Source organism: Pecten maximus, chromosome 6 (assembly GCF_902652985.1).
Source record: "Pecten maximus chromosome 6, xPecMax1.1, whole genome shotgun sequence".
Classification (NCBI taxonomy): Eukaryota; Metazoa; Mollusca; class Bivalvia; order Pectinida; family Pectinidae; genus Pecten; species Pecten maximus.
In genome coordinates, this window is record NC_047020.1 from 44,598,021 (window position 1) to 44,613,001 (window position 14,981).

General features: G+C 36.4%; 1 protein-coding gene across 1 annotated transcript in view; it reads right to left on the reverse strand.

Annotated features, from left to right (window-relative positions):
* Positions 1 to 12,649: 12,649 nt before the first annotated feature.
* LOC117330205 (piggyBac transposable element-derived protein 5-like) overlaps positions 12,650 to 14,981 on the reverse strand; it is a 51,327-nt gene continuing 48,995 nt past the window's right edge. The window contains exon 8 of the mRNA XM_033888427.1: positions 12,650 to 12,768. Coding sequence (XP_033744318.1) covers positions 12,650 to 12,768 — 119 coding nt within the window. The remainder of the gene's footprint in view (positions 12,769 to 14,981) is intronic.

The following is a 14,981-nucleotide window of genomic DNA, read 5'->3' on the forward strand; positions in this document are numbered from 1 at the left end:
TCTAGAATGAACATTTTAATTTTATAATGAATATTTATTTAATTTTTATTTTAATACAGTGTATATTGTTGCATTGATTGTACACTGTTAACAGAGAATTACCGCCCCTTATAACAATAAGAGTCAAGTGATAGGTGTACCACTTTGAGGGTATTTCAGGAGTTAAAATTGTTGCATCTTTGCCCTGACAAGCCGTAACTGGCGAAACTAGTCGGCAAGAAATAAAAGTTTATAAGCTTACTTATGTTTTGAAGCTGTTGAATGTTGAGAAACACTCCTTCCTGATGTCATCATTTTGGGAAGTGTTGAAACAGTTATTGAACAAAATAACCGTTTTGTCAGTTTTTTAAAGTCAGATTTTAACGTTTTCTCTTCTTGCAAATACTGGTATTTTGTGAAAAGAGTGTTGGTACCGTTCGCCAATGCTGCTCGCACTGGACGATGAGTCTTTAGGCTAAGCCGAGCCGTCTCAAATTCCATACTTCCACTGGAGAGAAATAACTGTTATGTACATTTTCGTGCAATATTTGAAGTCTTGATATTTTTATAAATGCATATATTGTTCAACTACATCATATATGAACCAAAAGAAACTGCAAAATAAATTGCTATCTGACTCATTATATAAATAGATATTAACCAAATTTGACTGTTTTCCCAAATGATGAATGCTAAAACATGCTACCCATGAACTACTGTATACCTGGTAATTTTCGCCCCAGGTTATTTTCGCCCTTGAACAACACAAAACATATTCGCCCCGTTTTAAATTCGCCCTAAATCGTTTTCAAGAAATATCCTTTTTCTCGTTTGTAAAATCGAAAAATTCCGTTCGTAATCCTCTAAACACTCTGAACACTCGAGACTTATCGAATTACCCAATTGTCTTACCAGCATGAGATGTGAAATGTAATCAGGTGTCAAATAAAGAATGTTTACCTGTGCTCAGATTTTCTTTTAGTCCCTATTGATTCAAGTAGTCATGAGTATGCACGGGTGATTTTAAGCAAACACGATCAATTGTAGGTTCACCGCGCCGTGACTAATGACTGACCAGTGTTTTCTTTTGTTCACATGTACATGAATGGAAGCCACAAATAAGCGACGGTGAACACATCAAATTAGTCGTGTCCATGACAGGAATTTGATTCCACTCTGTATTTAAATTTTATCATGACCCGTACTGTATAATTTAAAAAAAAATGACTGAATTTTAAAAATAACTTAGTATCGTTTTTTAATTGAAAATACTCAGCCTAGTACGTGATTTTACAGTTGAAAAGTAAGAGGGTATGTTTGTGTTCCGACTACACTTGGCCAATTAATTTTTACTGTGGTTTATTAATCCTTCAATTCAGCTTGAAATTTTCGCCTTCATCTTAAATTCGCCCTATCTTCAAAGTGCGAAAATGGCGAAAATTAAACGGGGACAAAATTTACCAGGTATACAGTATAGCCTGGTCACGTGAGTGATTTACCGTGAATGCTATACCCATGAACTGTTGCCTGGTCACATGATTTACCGTGAATGCTACCCATGAACTGTTGCCTGGTCACGTGATTTACCGTGATTGCTACCCATGAACTGTTGCCTGGTCACGTGATTTACCGTGAATGCTACCCATGAACTGTTGCCTGGTCACGTGATTTACCGTGATTGCTACCCATGAACTGTTGCCTGGTCACGTGATTTACCGTGATTGCTACCCATGAACTGTTGCCTGGTCACGTGATTTACCGTGAATGCTACCCATGAACTGTTGCCTGGTCACATGATTTACCGTGAATGCTACCCATGAACTGTTGCCTGGTCACGTGATTTACCGTGATTGCTACCCATGAACTGTTGCCTGGTCACGTGATTTACCGTGAATGCTACCCATGAACTGTTGCCTGGTCACGTGATTTACCGTGAATGCTACCCATGAACTGTTGCCCGGCCACACTAATTACAAACGTACAGATGACAGTGACTACACTACTTGTCGTCGACAGGTTTATAAACATCGGTCGACTGTAAATATGACTTCTAGGTTTGAAGACATAAGCGATGACAGGCTTTTAAATCTCATAGCGAACAGAGACCCAGCTAATACCAACAACATTATCAAGGGTTCTGTGAGTTATTAAATTGTGAATTTCAGACTGGTTTTGTTGTTGTAATTAATTCAGCTCAGTAGTCAGATAACACAAGAGGGCCAATGGGCCTGTATCGCTCACCTGGCATTAATGTCAGAAATAGTTTTAACATGAAACATCTTTGACCTTGATGAACTATGATGTAATATAATATCATACCCAAAAGTTGGGAGTTGTTAACCAGTACATGTATTAATATAGACATATGCACATTTATTTATGATTCTATTCATTTATTATGACAAAAATCTTAATGATGAAACAAAAAGTGGAAACTTACTAGTGTGACAATATCTTGGGTACTGACTTTGGTCTGTGACTGTGTACTTAATACAGTAGCCTATTGCTGTGGAGGGCCCCAGTTACTGACATCTGGAAAAGTGGGGGAAATGCACGTCATTAAACATTAACAATAAAACTATGAATTATATGAAAAAATTGAAGAAAAGGCAAAAAATGATGATTTGTGGGCCAAGATCTGGAAGAGTGATCAAAGTCTGTTTGTAAATGTTTTCCGCTGTTACTTTGCCATAGAAGACATCTTGAAGGTCCAGGATTGTGAAAGCAGGCCCTTGACAATGTATTTTGTAATTCAGTAAATAATCAATTTTTTTTCTTTAAAATTTTGGTTCCTTAATATCAGAATTGCTTTAAAGACAACTTCCTTTTAACTTCTGTAGAAGACATCAGTCAAGACAAGAAGACAGAATTCTATTGCATTAAACTCACCAGGGCATTCAGTGGGTTAAAACAAAGCAAATGTCAGTGACCCTTGACTTGTTAGTTCTGAAAGTTACAATCATAGAATGTCAAACAGTCGGGAGTTTTTTCATCAAACGATTAAGTAAGTCAATGCATACTGTGGTACAGTGTCTGTATTGTTTGTATCCAATGCAGTATTAAATCTTCTTTCCTTTTTAATTTACCAAATATACTACAGGATCAGCATTCTATAAATACTCTGATATGTTGGTGGACTCAACCTTAAAACATCAAGAACTTTTCCTTACAGCAGAGTGTGAAAAGCTTGTCTGGCGGTGGGAAAAATTTTAGCACAATACAGAGTAAACATCATTTTCTTTTCTTAAATTAAAAATATGATACTTCTACTTTTACAACAGTTACAAATTCTCATACATAAATGACCCAAGGTCTCGGGTTACTGGGTGCCTGCCCTGATACTTATTATAGATTAGGTGTCTACATTCCACAAAATGTTTAAGATAATTCTTAAAATTAATATTTTTGTGGTTAATGCTGTTGAAGTGTGTGATATAGGGGAAAAAAGACTTCATCAGATTTCATCTTGTTTGTGTTAAATTTCCCGCACTCTCAACATGAATGAAATTGTAGACGGGATTATCTGCCGTAGTTTTTCTACTCTCCTCTTGGCTATGCTCCAAAAATTCATCAGCATAGCTTTAACTGGAGAGAAATGGTACTAAGGCAGGCAAGACTAATCCAGTCTAAACTTTATTTCCTGCTAAACAATCATTGAGAAATCATCAGTTGATGTTTAGAAAACATCATACATTTCTCTAACATTTAGTTAATAAAGTTTAGTTACAATTTGAACATTTTATACATTGTAAGATATACAGTAGCTATATATGTATGATACCATTTTATTTACTATCTAAAGGTACAATAATGTAGCTCAATTAATTCCCACATCCCCCAGTTGATGATTTTGTCACACAATGTAAATACTCTGCTTTTACACAGAGGTCAACAGAAACAAATAGAATGTTGATTTAAATATAACAAGCAAACAAGAGTTTCAGCTGTTACATTGTGGACTCTTCGCCTTACGACCACTGGACCATGGAGAAAACTGGTCACTGGACCATGGACATGGAGACAATCACTGTATATTCATTTATTTGATTATACATGCACATGGTGAAATATTAAAATGAATTGAAGTGGGGGCCAGTGGCCGCCGATCTGTTCATTTCATGTTAAATTCCGACCAACTTTTCTTCATAATGTCATCAAAAAAATATTGTATCAGAGAAAATATACAAAATTGGACCTTGAAATTTTAATTAGTGACCTTGCCCTTAATTCATATGACTACTCATTAAAATCTGACCAACATTGCTTCATATGCATCAATGAAAAGCTACAAAATTTGACCTTGACCTTTAACCTAGCGACTGACAGAGTGATTACTGCGGCGCATCTGTATCTTCAATATGGGGCCTTATTAGGGATAAGAACAACACCCGAATATAACTTACCGTAGGAGTACCTGATGATGTATCGGTGTACTGTATGTCATTTATAGGTGTAGACAGTATATGGGACAACACTCTCTGCTGTAATATTGAAGCGACAGGAGATATATAACCAACTTGTTTGAACAAGTTTGATGTGGCTGTTATTGAGGTGGCATTCAGTTGGAACAAGTTTGATGTGGCTGTTATTGAGGTGGCATTCAGTTGGAACAAGTTTGATGTGGCTGCTCTTGAGGTGACATTCAGTTGGAACAAGTTTGATGTGGCTGCTCTTGAGGTGACATTCGGTTGAAACAAGTGTGACGAGCTTGCTGTTGAAGTGATATTTTGCTGCGATTAGTTAAGTGAAGAGTTTGGTGAGCTGGCAATACTTTGAAGGCTTGTTGTATCCTCTTGGGAGTCTGAATACAAAGAACTACAGTCTGGTATCTGGGGAATAAAAACGAAGAATAAAGCAGCAATACTTTTATAAATCTCACACAAGATGGAAATATCACATAACTTACAATTCACTTTTCAGTTTTGACGGAAAAAATCTAAATTAGTGATATTCTTATTTGGTACCTCTTTCTTTGGCGATGTAATCATGTTAGATATGATGCCAGCAATGTCATTGCAATGGAAACCATGGGAACCGTCAGTCCTGGTATAGCACTCCGAGTGCACTCCGTTTGGACTTGGAGTGCACTCCGTTTGGACTCCAGGTAAACTTGGAGTGCACTCCAAGTGGACTCCGAGTCTACCTGGAGTCCTATAAGACACCATGTCTGCCCCGGGTCTATAATCAGACTATATCATATATAAATATTAATACTTTGATGCTTTTAATATAATTTATTATAAATAAATAATTTTTTACAAATTACTTTTGTTCTGTTCATATTACTATTTACATTTGTTTAGTCTACTAGGAATATTTATTTTATTGTTAATACATGGTAATAATGCCTACATGTTAAATCTATATTTATTAAGATCCATAAAATACAGTTATACAATTTATGCTATAATCAGGTTTTTATGAAAGTTAATTGCTTATTATTTCATATTTTATTAAAATGTAATTAAACTGTATTTCATTTTATTAAGAAAGTAAAAAAATATTTCAATTAGAATATTTATTTCTGTACACATATCATGACTTTAAAGGAAGTTTAGATAATGTATCTATATTATTTTATTGATTATTCAAAATATTGAAAGTTTACAGTATTTAATGACTTATGTGTTTTTTTTAATAAGACATTCTCTGCATGAAAGGAAAATATAACTACAGATATGTACTCAGTTCAGGCAAGTAATTATAAAATAAACACAATCAATATAGTTTATATAGGTTTATATTTTTAAATGTATTGTTAAAAAGTATATTACCTGGTTAAAATAATGTTCTGACATAATGTACACACAAGTATGAAGTTCTGTACTACCCATAATAAATGGCAGTATCTGTTATAATTGCTATTATTATTGGCCATGCATGACTGACTCTGGCCTGCCACACCTGAGAACAGTGCCAGGTGAGTTTTAGTAGCCAGCTACAGGTACTGTCCTGGGTTCACAGAAATACCTATGTCCATATTTGTTGTTGTATGGCTTCAAATGATGAAGCTGTGCAAAGCTGGGTGTGTAGCCTCAGGCCATCAGAACAGTAAGATTATCTCCTGACCTGAAGGAAAGGATTGTATAGCTCTCCATCTGAGAGGCCTTAATCAGACCAAAATTATAAACGAAATACCGATATAATTAAGGTGGAAATGTCAAAATAAGCTGTAAAACCATTAACAAACTGGTAAACAGGTTTTAGAAGACCAACTTTATTGAAATGAAGTTATTCTATACCGAAATTAGAAAGTAAAAATAAGCTGTTTCTTATAACATTGTAACCTGTCTAAACTGTAAGTCATTGAGACTAAACGTATTTGCCGGTTTATGCAGGTGTCCGGTATGTACATTATGTAGAGGTGAAATGTTGAATGATACAAGTTCAGAAAAAAATGATGTAAATCAAATTAAGAAATGACGCAGTTCTTATCTTGTTATATTCAAAAATATAAAGACATTGCTTTAAAAAAAATATATTTGTAAAGAAAGAGATTAAAGTAAAAAAAAAAAAATCAGTATAATTCCCAATGGTATAATAAATGTAAATTCACCATTTCCCAAAACCAACCTATAGCCCTATACCCGTAATTAGTACACATTGTTCTTGTCCAGGAAATGGGATCATAATAGGAAACAGGAAACTGCCTGAGGTACAATTTGCCCCGTGGCAGTTGGACACTGGCAACCTATGTACCATTTACCTGTAAAACTTACATGTTGGAACTACATCGTTTTCTATTCCTATGCAGTCAATAGGTATGAATGTACAATGGTTGTCCAAGACAATTATAAAATCATAAAGTTAAATGTTTAAAATTTAAAAAAAAATTTCATAAGGTAAGCTGCAGTTAGTCTATGGAATGTTTGATAAGTATTTACGTATAACTCAAACATGGAAATTATATTAATCTATGGTGATTTACATTATAATTCACTTCTAATACTCTATACATACTTACATTATAATATTAAAGACACAAAGTAATAGTACCAGTTTGAAATAAAATGTCTTTTGTTATGTTTTTTTTTTATATATATATATGATAATGACTTATAACTGTTGTTGTAATAGTATTTTAATAGTAATGAACAATCATATCATTTCAAAAGTGTCAGATATAGACAGTCACAAGTCTGTACCTATATTCTATATGAACTTGGTATATAGGTTAGCCCGAGTTTCCTCTGGCCCTGACACCATATACACCAGATATGGTGTCAGGGCCAGAGGAAACTGGGGCTAGGTAAAGGTCAGGTGTGATGACCAGTTTCCATCTAACAATTAAGGGGGTCTTTATCTAGTTAGATGACTGTGTACACCTAGCTGTCCTGATCTTCACACCTTATAAGGTAAACTTGGAGGAAGGGGTCATTATTGGGGTCAGTGTACAAGTCTGTCTTTTCTCCACACCCCTGTAATCACGCTTGATATACAGGTAAATACTGATTCTGGAAGTGGGGAGTGGGGATAGGGGGGGGGGGGGGGGGGGGGGATTGTATCTTACATAACTCCTTGTATGACCTGGATTTAATTAGGCAAGTATAACAAAACAAAAAAACAGTTGGTTTACCAAATGGAAATGTAAGTCTGATGTTAAACTCTAAACAAAACTAGACATTGGATCCAGAATATGCTATCAAGGTGATAAAAAAACAAGCTTTCTTTTGTATTGTAAGTTAAGTAATATCTATACTGTTGGAAGTAAAGTATTTGAAATGTTAAAAACAGTTGTACTTTTAGTACAAGATAGTTCCAGTACACATTCAGACTCTACATTTTGAGAGACCACAAACAACTTGCCAAATACATTTCTGTTTATTCCCAATTTCTATTCATTTATGGTGTGGCTTGTTAAAATTCTTCAAATCAAAGGAATGCTGTCATATATTTTTCAACAAAGTGCCATATCTATTCAGTCACTTATATAGGGTTTTCTAATAAAAACAAAAATCAATTATATTAGATGCATTGTTTGCTAACCAAGTAAAAATGAACCAACGAAATTATATGGTATAAACAAAGATAAAACAGTAACACATATCTTATTGGTAGGTCATATTTCATGTGTACAGTATAAAAGAAATTTATACAGATTTTATTACACTGATAACAGGTAATTTATTGGATTATTTTGTATATTGTAATACCCTTGAAATTCCCAAAATAAATGTTGTGTGATGTTTGAGATTAGATTTGTCAGACGTAAATTAAAGTTCACATATAAAAAAAATATTAATTCTGCAAGACGTCTCACTTTGACAGACAGATGAAAGGAATTGGAGTTATTACACGGAAACCTCCGTGCAGACGCCGACACCAACACTGAGACCTATATGTCGCCTGCTTTTTTGCCTTAGATAAACAGGGAATATTGTGTAGAACAGAGTTGACAGATTTGTCCGGTAGAGAAATTAAAGCAAGTTATGCATTAGAGGAAAAAATCCAGGGTCACTTACATAATTCCTTCAGGTCATCTTGGTCAGGATGGAATAACTAATCTCATTCAGAAGCGGTCTTACTGACCCGGTCAAGAAGAAGATGTTAAAACTGGTGTAAGGCCTGTGATTCATGTGCCCGCAGGAAGTCTGATCCCACAAGAGGCCAAGCCCCTCTGTCCCCTTCAGTACCAGTAGGGGGCTCCCTTAGAGCGTGTTGCCAGACATCCTGGGTGGACTGCAAACTACAGAGAATGGAAACAACTATATCAAAGTGGTTACATCAGGTTTTTTTCTCTAAATGGGCAGAAGCATATATTCACTGTAGCAGATCACACTGCTAAAACAGTAGCTGACAAGTTAGTCACAGAGTTTATATGCACACTGCTCAAACAGTAGCTGACAAGTTAGTCACAGAGTTTATATGCACACTGCTCAAACAGTAGCTGACGAGCTAGTTTATATGCAGACAGACCAATGTCATGATTTTGAATCTGACCTGTTTAAAGCTACTTGTGAAAAGTTAGGGTTAGCTAAAACTAGAACAACTCCTTACCGCACAGACCTCAGACTGTTGGCCTAGCTAGAAAGGTTGAATTGTACCTTAGTTCAAATGTTATCAGTCTTTGTCAATGAAAACAGTAATGATTGGGATGATCATTTGCCCTATGTGACCACTGTTTACCACTGTCCTATAGAACCTATACACACCTACACACCTATAGAACATTAAAAAATTCAACCAATTTGAGATTTTTTTATATGGGGGCCACCATCTTGTATTAAATTTATCACCAAAAATTTACCTAAATTTACAACAAATTACACACTTAATTAACTCCCACAGACTGGAATTTTTTTTTATATATATTTCACATCTACATGAACAATGTATTTCCCATCCCATACATAAAACTTTAGAAACTTGTCTCACCTGAATATCTGATCAGTAGGCCCAGATGCATAATTCAACTTCCTATTCTTGGCTGCGTGAAGGAGGAAAACCCACAATCTATTTTTTACTTAGTTCTGTGGTCTTTATAGAATCTTAAAAAAAATCAAATTTACCTTTTCTGGAACAGGATATGACCATAGAGTATGATACCAAAATGGGAAGTGGCTGGCTGCAAGTCTTAGGCCGGTATGTCAAGTCTTCTACTGGAGATTTCTACGAGAAATAGATATGAGAATTGAATCCATTTTGAAATTTAACTATCTTAGTAAACTTTGAACTTAGGACTTATGGCTTTTGGTTATAATCAAGTATAAATATTGTACTACTGAGAAATATAGACATATAAGATATAGTCTGAAGATCAGGGGGAGGTAACTCAATGCTATCTCCTCCACCCCCTTATTTTTGGACTTTGTGTAAAAAACTCAGGACTTAAGAGCAATTATCTAGACAAAAACGTCAAAACACAGACAGAACTATAGACATGAGACTGTACAAACAGTACAACACCAAAATGATGGGATTACACATTGTTTACATTGAACCAGCAGTGGCGATAGACAGACATAGGGGGAAGACTCCATTCCAGCCAGCAACACAGGTTATGTTCAGCACTATATATATAGAAAGTTACAACACCAAGGACCAGTATATATGTGACCTTGTCACCAAAAACAAACAATATTATGGGAAATATGGCCGCCCTGTGACAGTGAACATAGCTCACACTGTAAATGTAACTTAACCTCTTCAAGCCACATCAATTGGTAATGAAGAAGCATACTACTCTGAAAAGTCTGGAGAACCTCAAAAGTGATGGCTTGGAGGTGGATAAGCATGTTACTGACTCAGAGAGTCTGGAGAACCTCAAAAGAGATGGCTTGGAGGTGGACAAGCATGTTACTGACTCAGACAGTCTGGAGAACCTCAAAAGTGATGGTCTGGAGGTGGACAAGCTTGTTACTGACTCAGACAGTCTGGAGAACCTCACAAGAGATGGTCTGGAGGTGGACAAGCTTGTTAGTGACTCAGACACAGGTGCATAATAAAGCGGCCCACCGGCCTGAAGAGTCACCTGAGTTTAGAAACTTCAGTTAATTTGACCCTTTTTGGCCCGGCACCCATAAGCCTCTGGGGGTCACTGCCAGGGCCAACATGTGAATAACATTAAGCAAATGTAGCAAAACAGTGAACCTCTAAAATGCTTCAAATAGCAGATATCGCTTAACTTTGGAGTAATAGTTCGTATAATTAAACATTTCTAATACAATTTTGCAATGTATTAGCCTACCGTCAAATCTGGAAATCTTTAATTCGCATATTCTGATATCATACTGCTCGGAGTTGTATCCGTGATCCGCCATGATACTTCTCGAAGAACTCTCGGGAGGATGCTGACCCAAATATGGAACCCGTGATCCATATATTGATGAAGCTACTGTAGCGGGGGATGTTATCGTATATGTACTGGCAGGTTAAGCTGACAGGATTAAGCTTAACGCTATAACTATATGCCATGCCTATATGTCGTGTCTGTACTATGTGTACCTGTGTCACCTTGACCTTTGCTAGTCCTCTGTTCACGTGTGCTGTCTCTGGTCGATGTTTTTGTCGTGCATTGTTCGTAGTCGCTTGCTTTTTCGTCAGTGTCTGTCGTGCCTGTGTATCCTCTGTCGTGATTGGTCCTTATAGTTTTGTATTGTTAAAAAGTGGGATAAATTCAGGGTGGTGTATCGTATACTGGGCAGTCTGATGGATTAGTTTCCTGTGTGCTGTCACGTCTTCCTCGCCAGTACTAATGTAGCGTTAGGGTATTTCGGGTCTTGGGTGGGTAGTATTAGTCGGGATGTTTGGGTTTAGTTAGGTCGTACAGGTATGGGGGTTGGTTTTAGGTTAGGATGTTTATTATATAGCTAGGCCTATGCTGCTGTCCGTTTATATGTAATTTCATGTTGTAAATGTTTATGTCATCGTTAATAAAGTGTTAATTGTAGTTCAAGACGTTTGTTTTCTCTCTATACGACAGATACAAGTTACCCATCGAACCTGGGTTGTTGGTCCACAAGGGCGAGTCGGGTGCAGTTTGACGTACGCAAACTGGCCCCGACACGCTCCTGTTACACTACTATGATAAATAAATACATAATTAGAGATATTTAACCATTGTTTTGTTACTCTTGTGAAGAAAGCTAATCTTACTTTGCGTAATTAAATAATTTCAGAATGAATTGACCTTCCTCACCAAGGTATATATCTTCGAATCTGTTTTTCTGTTGAAATCTCGCGGGAAACATTATTAGCATCAATTTATTTTGATTACCTTATAAGGAAATTGACCTTTACACTTGTATCAAAGATGGGGTTACGTTTGAACTGATCTCTCTGTGTGTCTTAAAGCATGCTCGTTTTGGATTTTACTATTATTGTTAAACAATTGACGTAATGTGCAGGTTTGTGGCTTGAATATTGACAGAGACATATAGAGAGATTGGCTACTCTCTATTTGCCCCTATGTTTACGTGGTGGCCCCTGACCTTCCCACAATCCTTTGCGGACGCTCCGTTCAGTCTTCACCTGACGCCATATTGGAGAAAACATGAAAACCAGACACATAATTATCGATAATTTCTATTTGAAATCATCACCCGTATCCAATGACATGCTTTAATTTTATAAATATCAAAGTGCAGAAGTGTCATCAATATGAAATATATCATATCACAATTTGCTGTCAAAGTGTTTGTATTTTGAGTATGAAAGTCAAGCACACCACAGGGAAGATCGGTGGAAATCTCCAATTTCCGAAAAGTCCCTATGGGGTTTTCGAAAATACGGATAAATGACAACAATGTGTATGATAAACAAGACCATATCCCATAAGTATGATAGTTTTTGGATAATGTAGTAACTTTTGTAGTGGCCTAAATAAAACGATGTGCTTTTTGTGTGCGTTTAAAATTGACAATGTTTTGGTCTGACGTATACGTAATGGCGGCTTAATTACAAAACTAGGACATGTCGAATAGGACCCAATGGAGTTTCGAAAATACGGATAAATGACAACAGTATGCATAATCATTAAGACTATATCCTATATAAGTATGATAATTTTTGGATAATGTAGTAACTTTTGTAGTGGCCTAAATAAAACTATGTGCTTTTTTGTGTGTATGTGAATCACATCAGGGCTTGCTACACTATCGGCAATGGGAGGGACTTCATACCCTGCCGGAGAGCAGTACTAGTGTAGGCAGGGTATTGTGGTGAAACAGGACTAAGCCAACAGTAATTGTCCGCCTTGCCGGAATGCTGTGGGCATTCGGGAAGACTCAGGTGTCTTCGAGCTTCCGGTGAGAGCGCGCGAGTCAAGCCAGTCTTGAGATCTACGCCGACCTGTCAACATTGGAATTTGAAGTTCTACCTGTATTGTTATATATTATATTGCTGTTTGTGCTGCACCCGCGCTGCTTGGTAAGCATACTATGTGATATGTCAGTGACCAATATTGTATATGTATGTTATATGTGGTGACGCTACACGTGGTTTCACTATATTGGCGTCGTCGGCAATTTTCGAACTGGGCATATTTTTGTAAAGTTTGAAAAGCACGTGCAAGCCGTCGCCATTTTTGAATTTTTGTGTCGCTGATAATTTACATGTAGTATACTGCCATTTATTATTGTTTCGTAAATATTTCACTGTTATATTATTGTTAAACAGTGATAATTATCCAAGACTCAATATTTTGACAGGCGTTATATATAATTTGTATTTTAATATTCGTTCTAATTATACATCGCTTTCTTTGACCTAATAATTGATTTACAATGCCTTTTGCTAGCTTTCTGTTCTGAACTAAAGTTATTTATCAACAAGAATGAAGTCTTTTACTTTATCTTCAAATAAAGATGGTAAGCTATTATTTGTATGTGTGTTTAGTTTCAGGTGTTCTTTGCACTGACATGTCATTTGTAGTGTGGCGGAATCGGTTTTCAATAAGTATTAAATTAGGAGTTTTGCCCCTTTGTTTGGTCGTGTCGTTGTATTTGCCATGTAAGTGAAATAATTCGTTACCTTTTGGTTCCATTTTTGTCGTGCCGGGTGTTATTTATGGCCATATAATCCCGGTATTTTGTTGCAGTGCGATTGTCGCCTGTTTGTTATGCCTACTTCGCCGCCATGTTGGCGGAAGTGGTCTTATTTGTAAGGCCTTTTTTTATTGGTCGTCTGGTTACCGGCCGGGGACCAATCGTTTGACTTACAAGATTTGTTTATGAAGCTTTGTCGACCCGGGGTCATTTCTCTCTATACTTCTACTGTAGTTATACAGGTGAAGACAGCCTCCCTAATTTACCATCCCTTCAGCGGGGTGTAGTTAAGTATTTCATAGTTAGTTATGTAGTAGGTATACCATTCCGTCAGCGGAATGTTGGGCTCGTTTTGTAGGGTGAGGACAAAACCCGGAATGCACTCAGGCGTGCAGAGATTTTTCATAATATTTTGTATTTATTAGGATATATCTCTGTTATTACTGAATGGATTTTTGTTCGGACACCAGCAGTAAAAGGGTTGATTTATCATCTTTAAAATGGTGTAAGTTATATATAACAGTATCAAAAATTAGAAGTGAAAGTGGTGGCCGGAATGAACCTATATGAAATAAAAATCTCGATATTTACAACTGTTTTCTTTATAATAAATACCCATATCACAAATAATACTGATCAGATTTTTGTTCGGAAACCACCAGCAAACGGGGAATTTAGTACTCTTTCACGTGATATAAACTGTCTGAATACATGTTCGATATTAATCGCAAAAGTGGTGGCCGGAATGAATTGATGTGGTGTGAAAAATTAGTAAAATAATCAAAGTTACATGTAAATTTCCATCTTTATCGGCGCGAGTGCATTCCGGGTTTTGTACTCGCCCAAAATAAATTCATCACAACACGAGAATTATTTTGTGGATGCTTCATCTGCAAAAACTTACGTGCCCTAATGACGCTACACGAAATTACAAACGTTGCTAGATTTCCTATGTTGACCTGCATGGCCTTCTTGCTTTCTTCTTCGGGATCACGTTTTTCGATTGCCTGAAACATGTTGATGGTTTCTGAAGCATGTGCCCCAATCGGAACACCTCGCCTCCGTCTGCGAACGTAGGAGAAAATGACGAGGGGTTCCGATTGGCATGTGCCCTTGTGGATGATCCGTGTTAGTTGAAAACTTGGAGTTGTAGTGACGATCCGCTGTAAGTCAAGCGCAATTACGACCCAGATCAACAATGAGAAAATTAGAGGCCCAATAGGCCTGTAAGGGATAAACTATTGGCCAAGTCATTTCGCCTGTCAAAAATTTCAACAATCTTCTTCAGACTCAGAAATATCACGTATGGTCAGCCGTTTAGTATTTAACTAATTCATTCATTCAAATATCTTAGTTAAAAACAGAGATTCTGTGATATTTATATATTTAGACTCTTATTCAAATACAATAATCTCTATTAGATATATAAATACCTTTATTTTCAATAAAAAAACAAAAAACCCAGAATATCTGTATTTGGGTTATAGATATGTTCATTTCATTCAAATCCCTATTTCA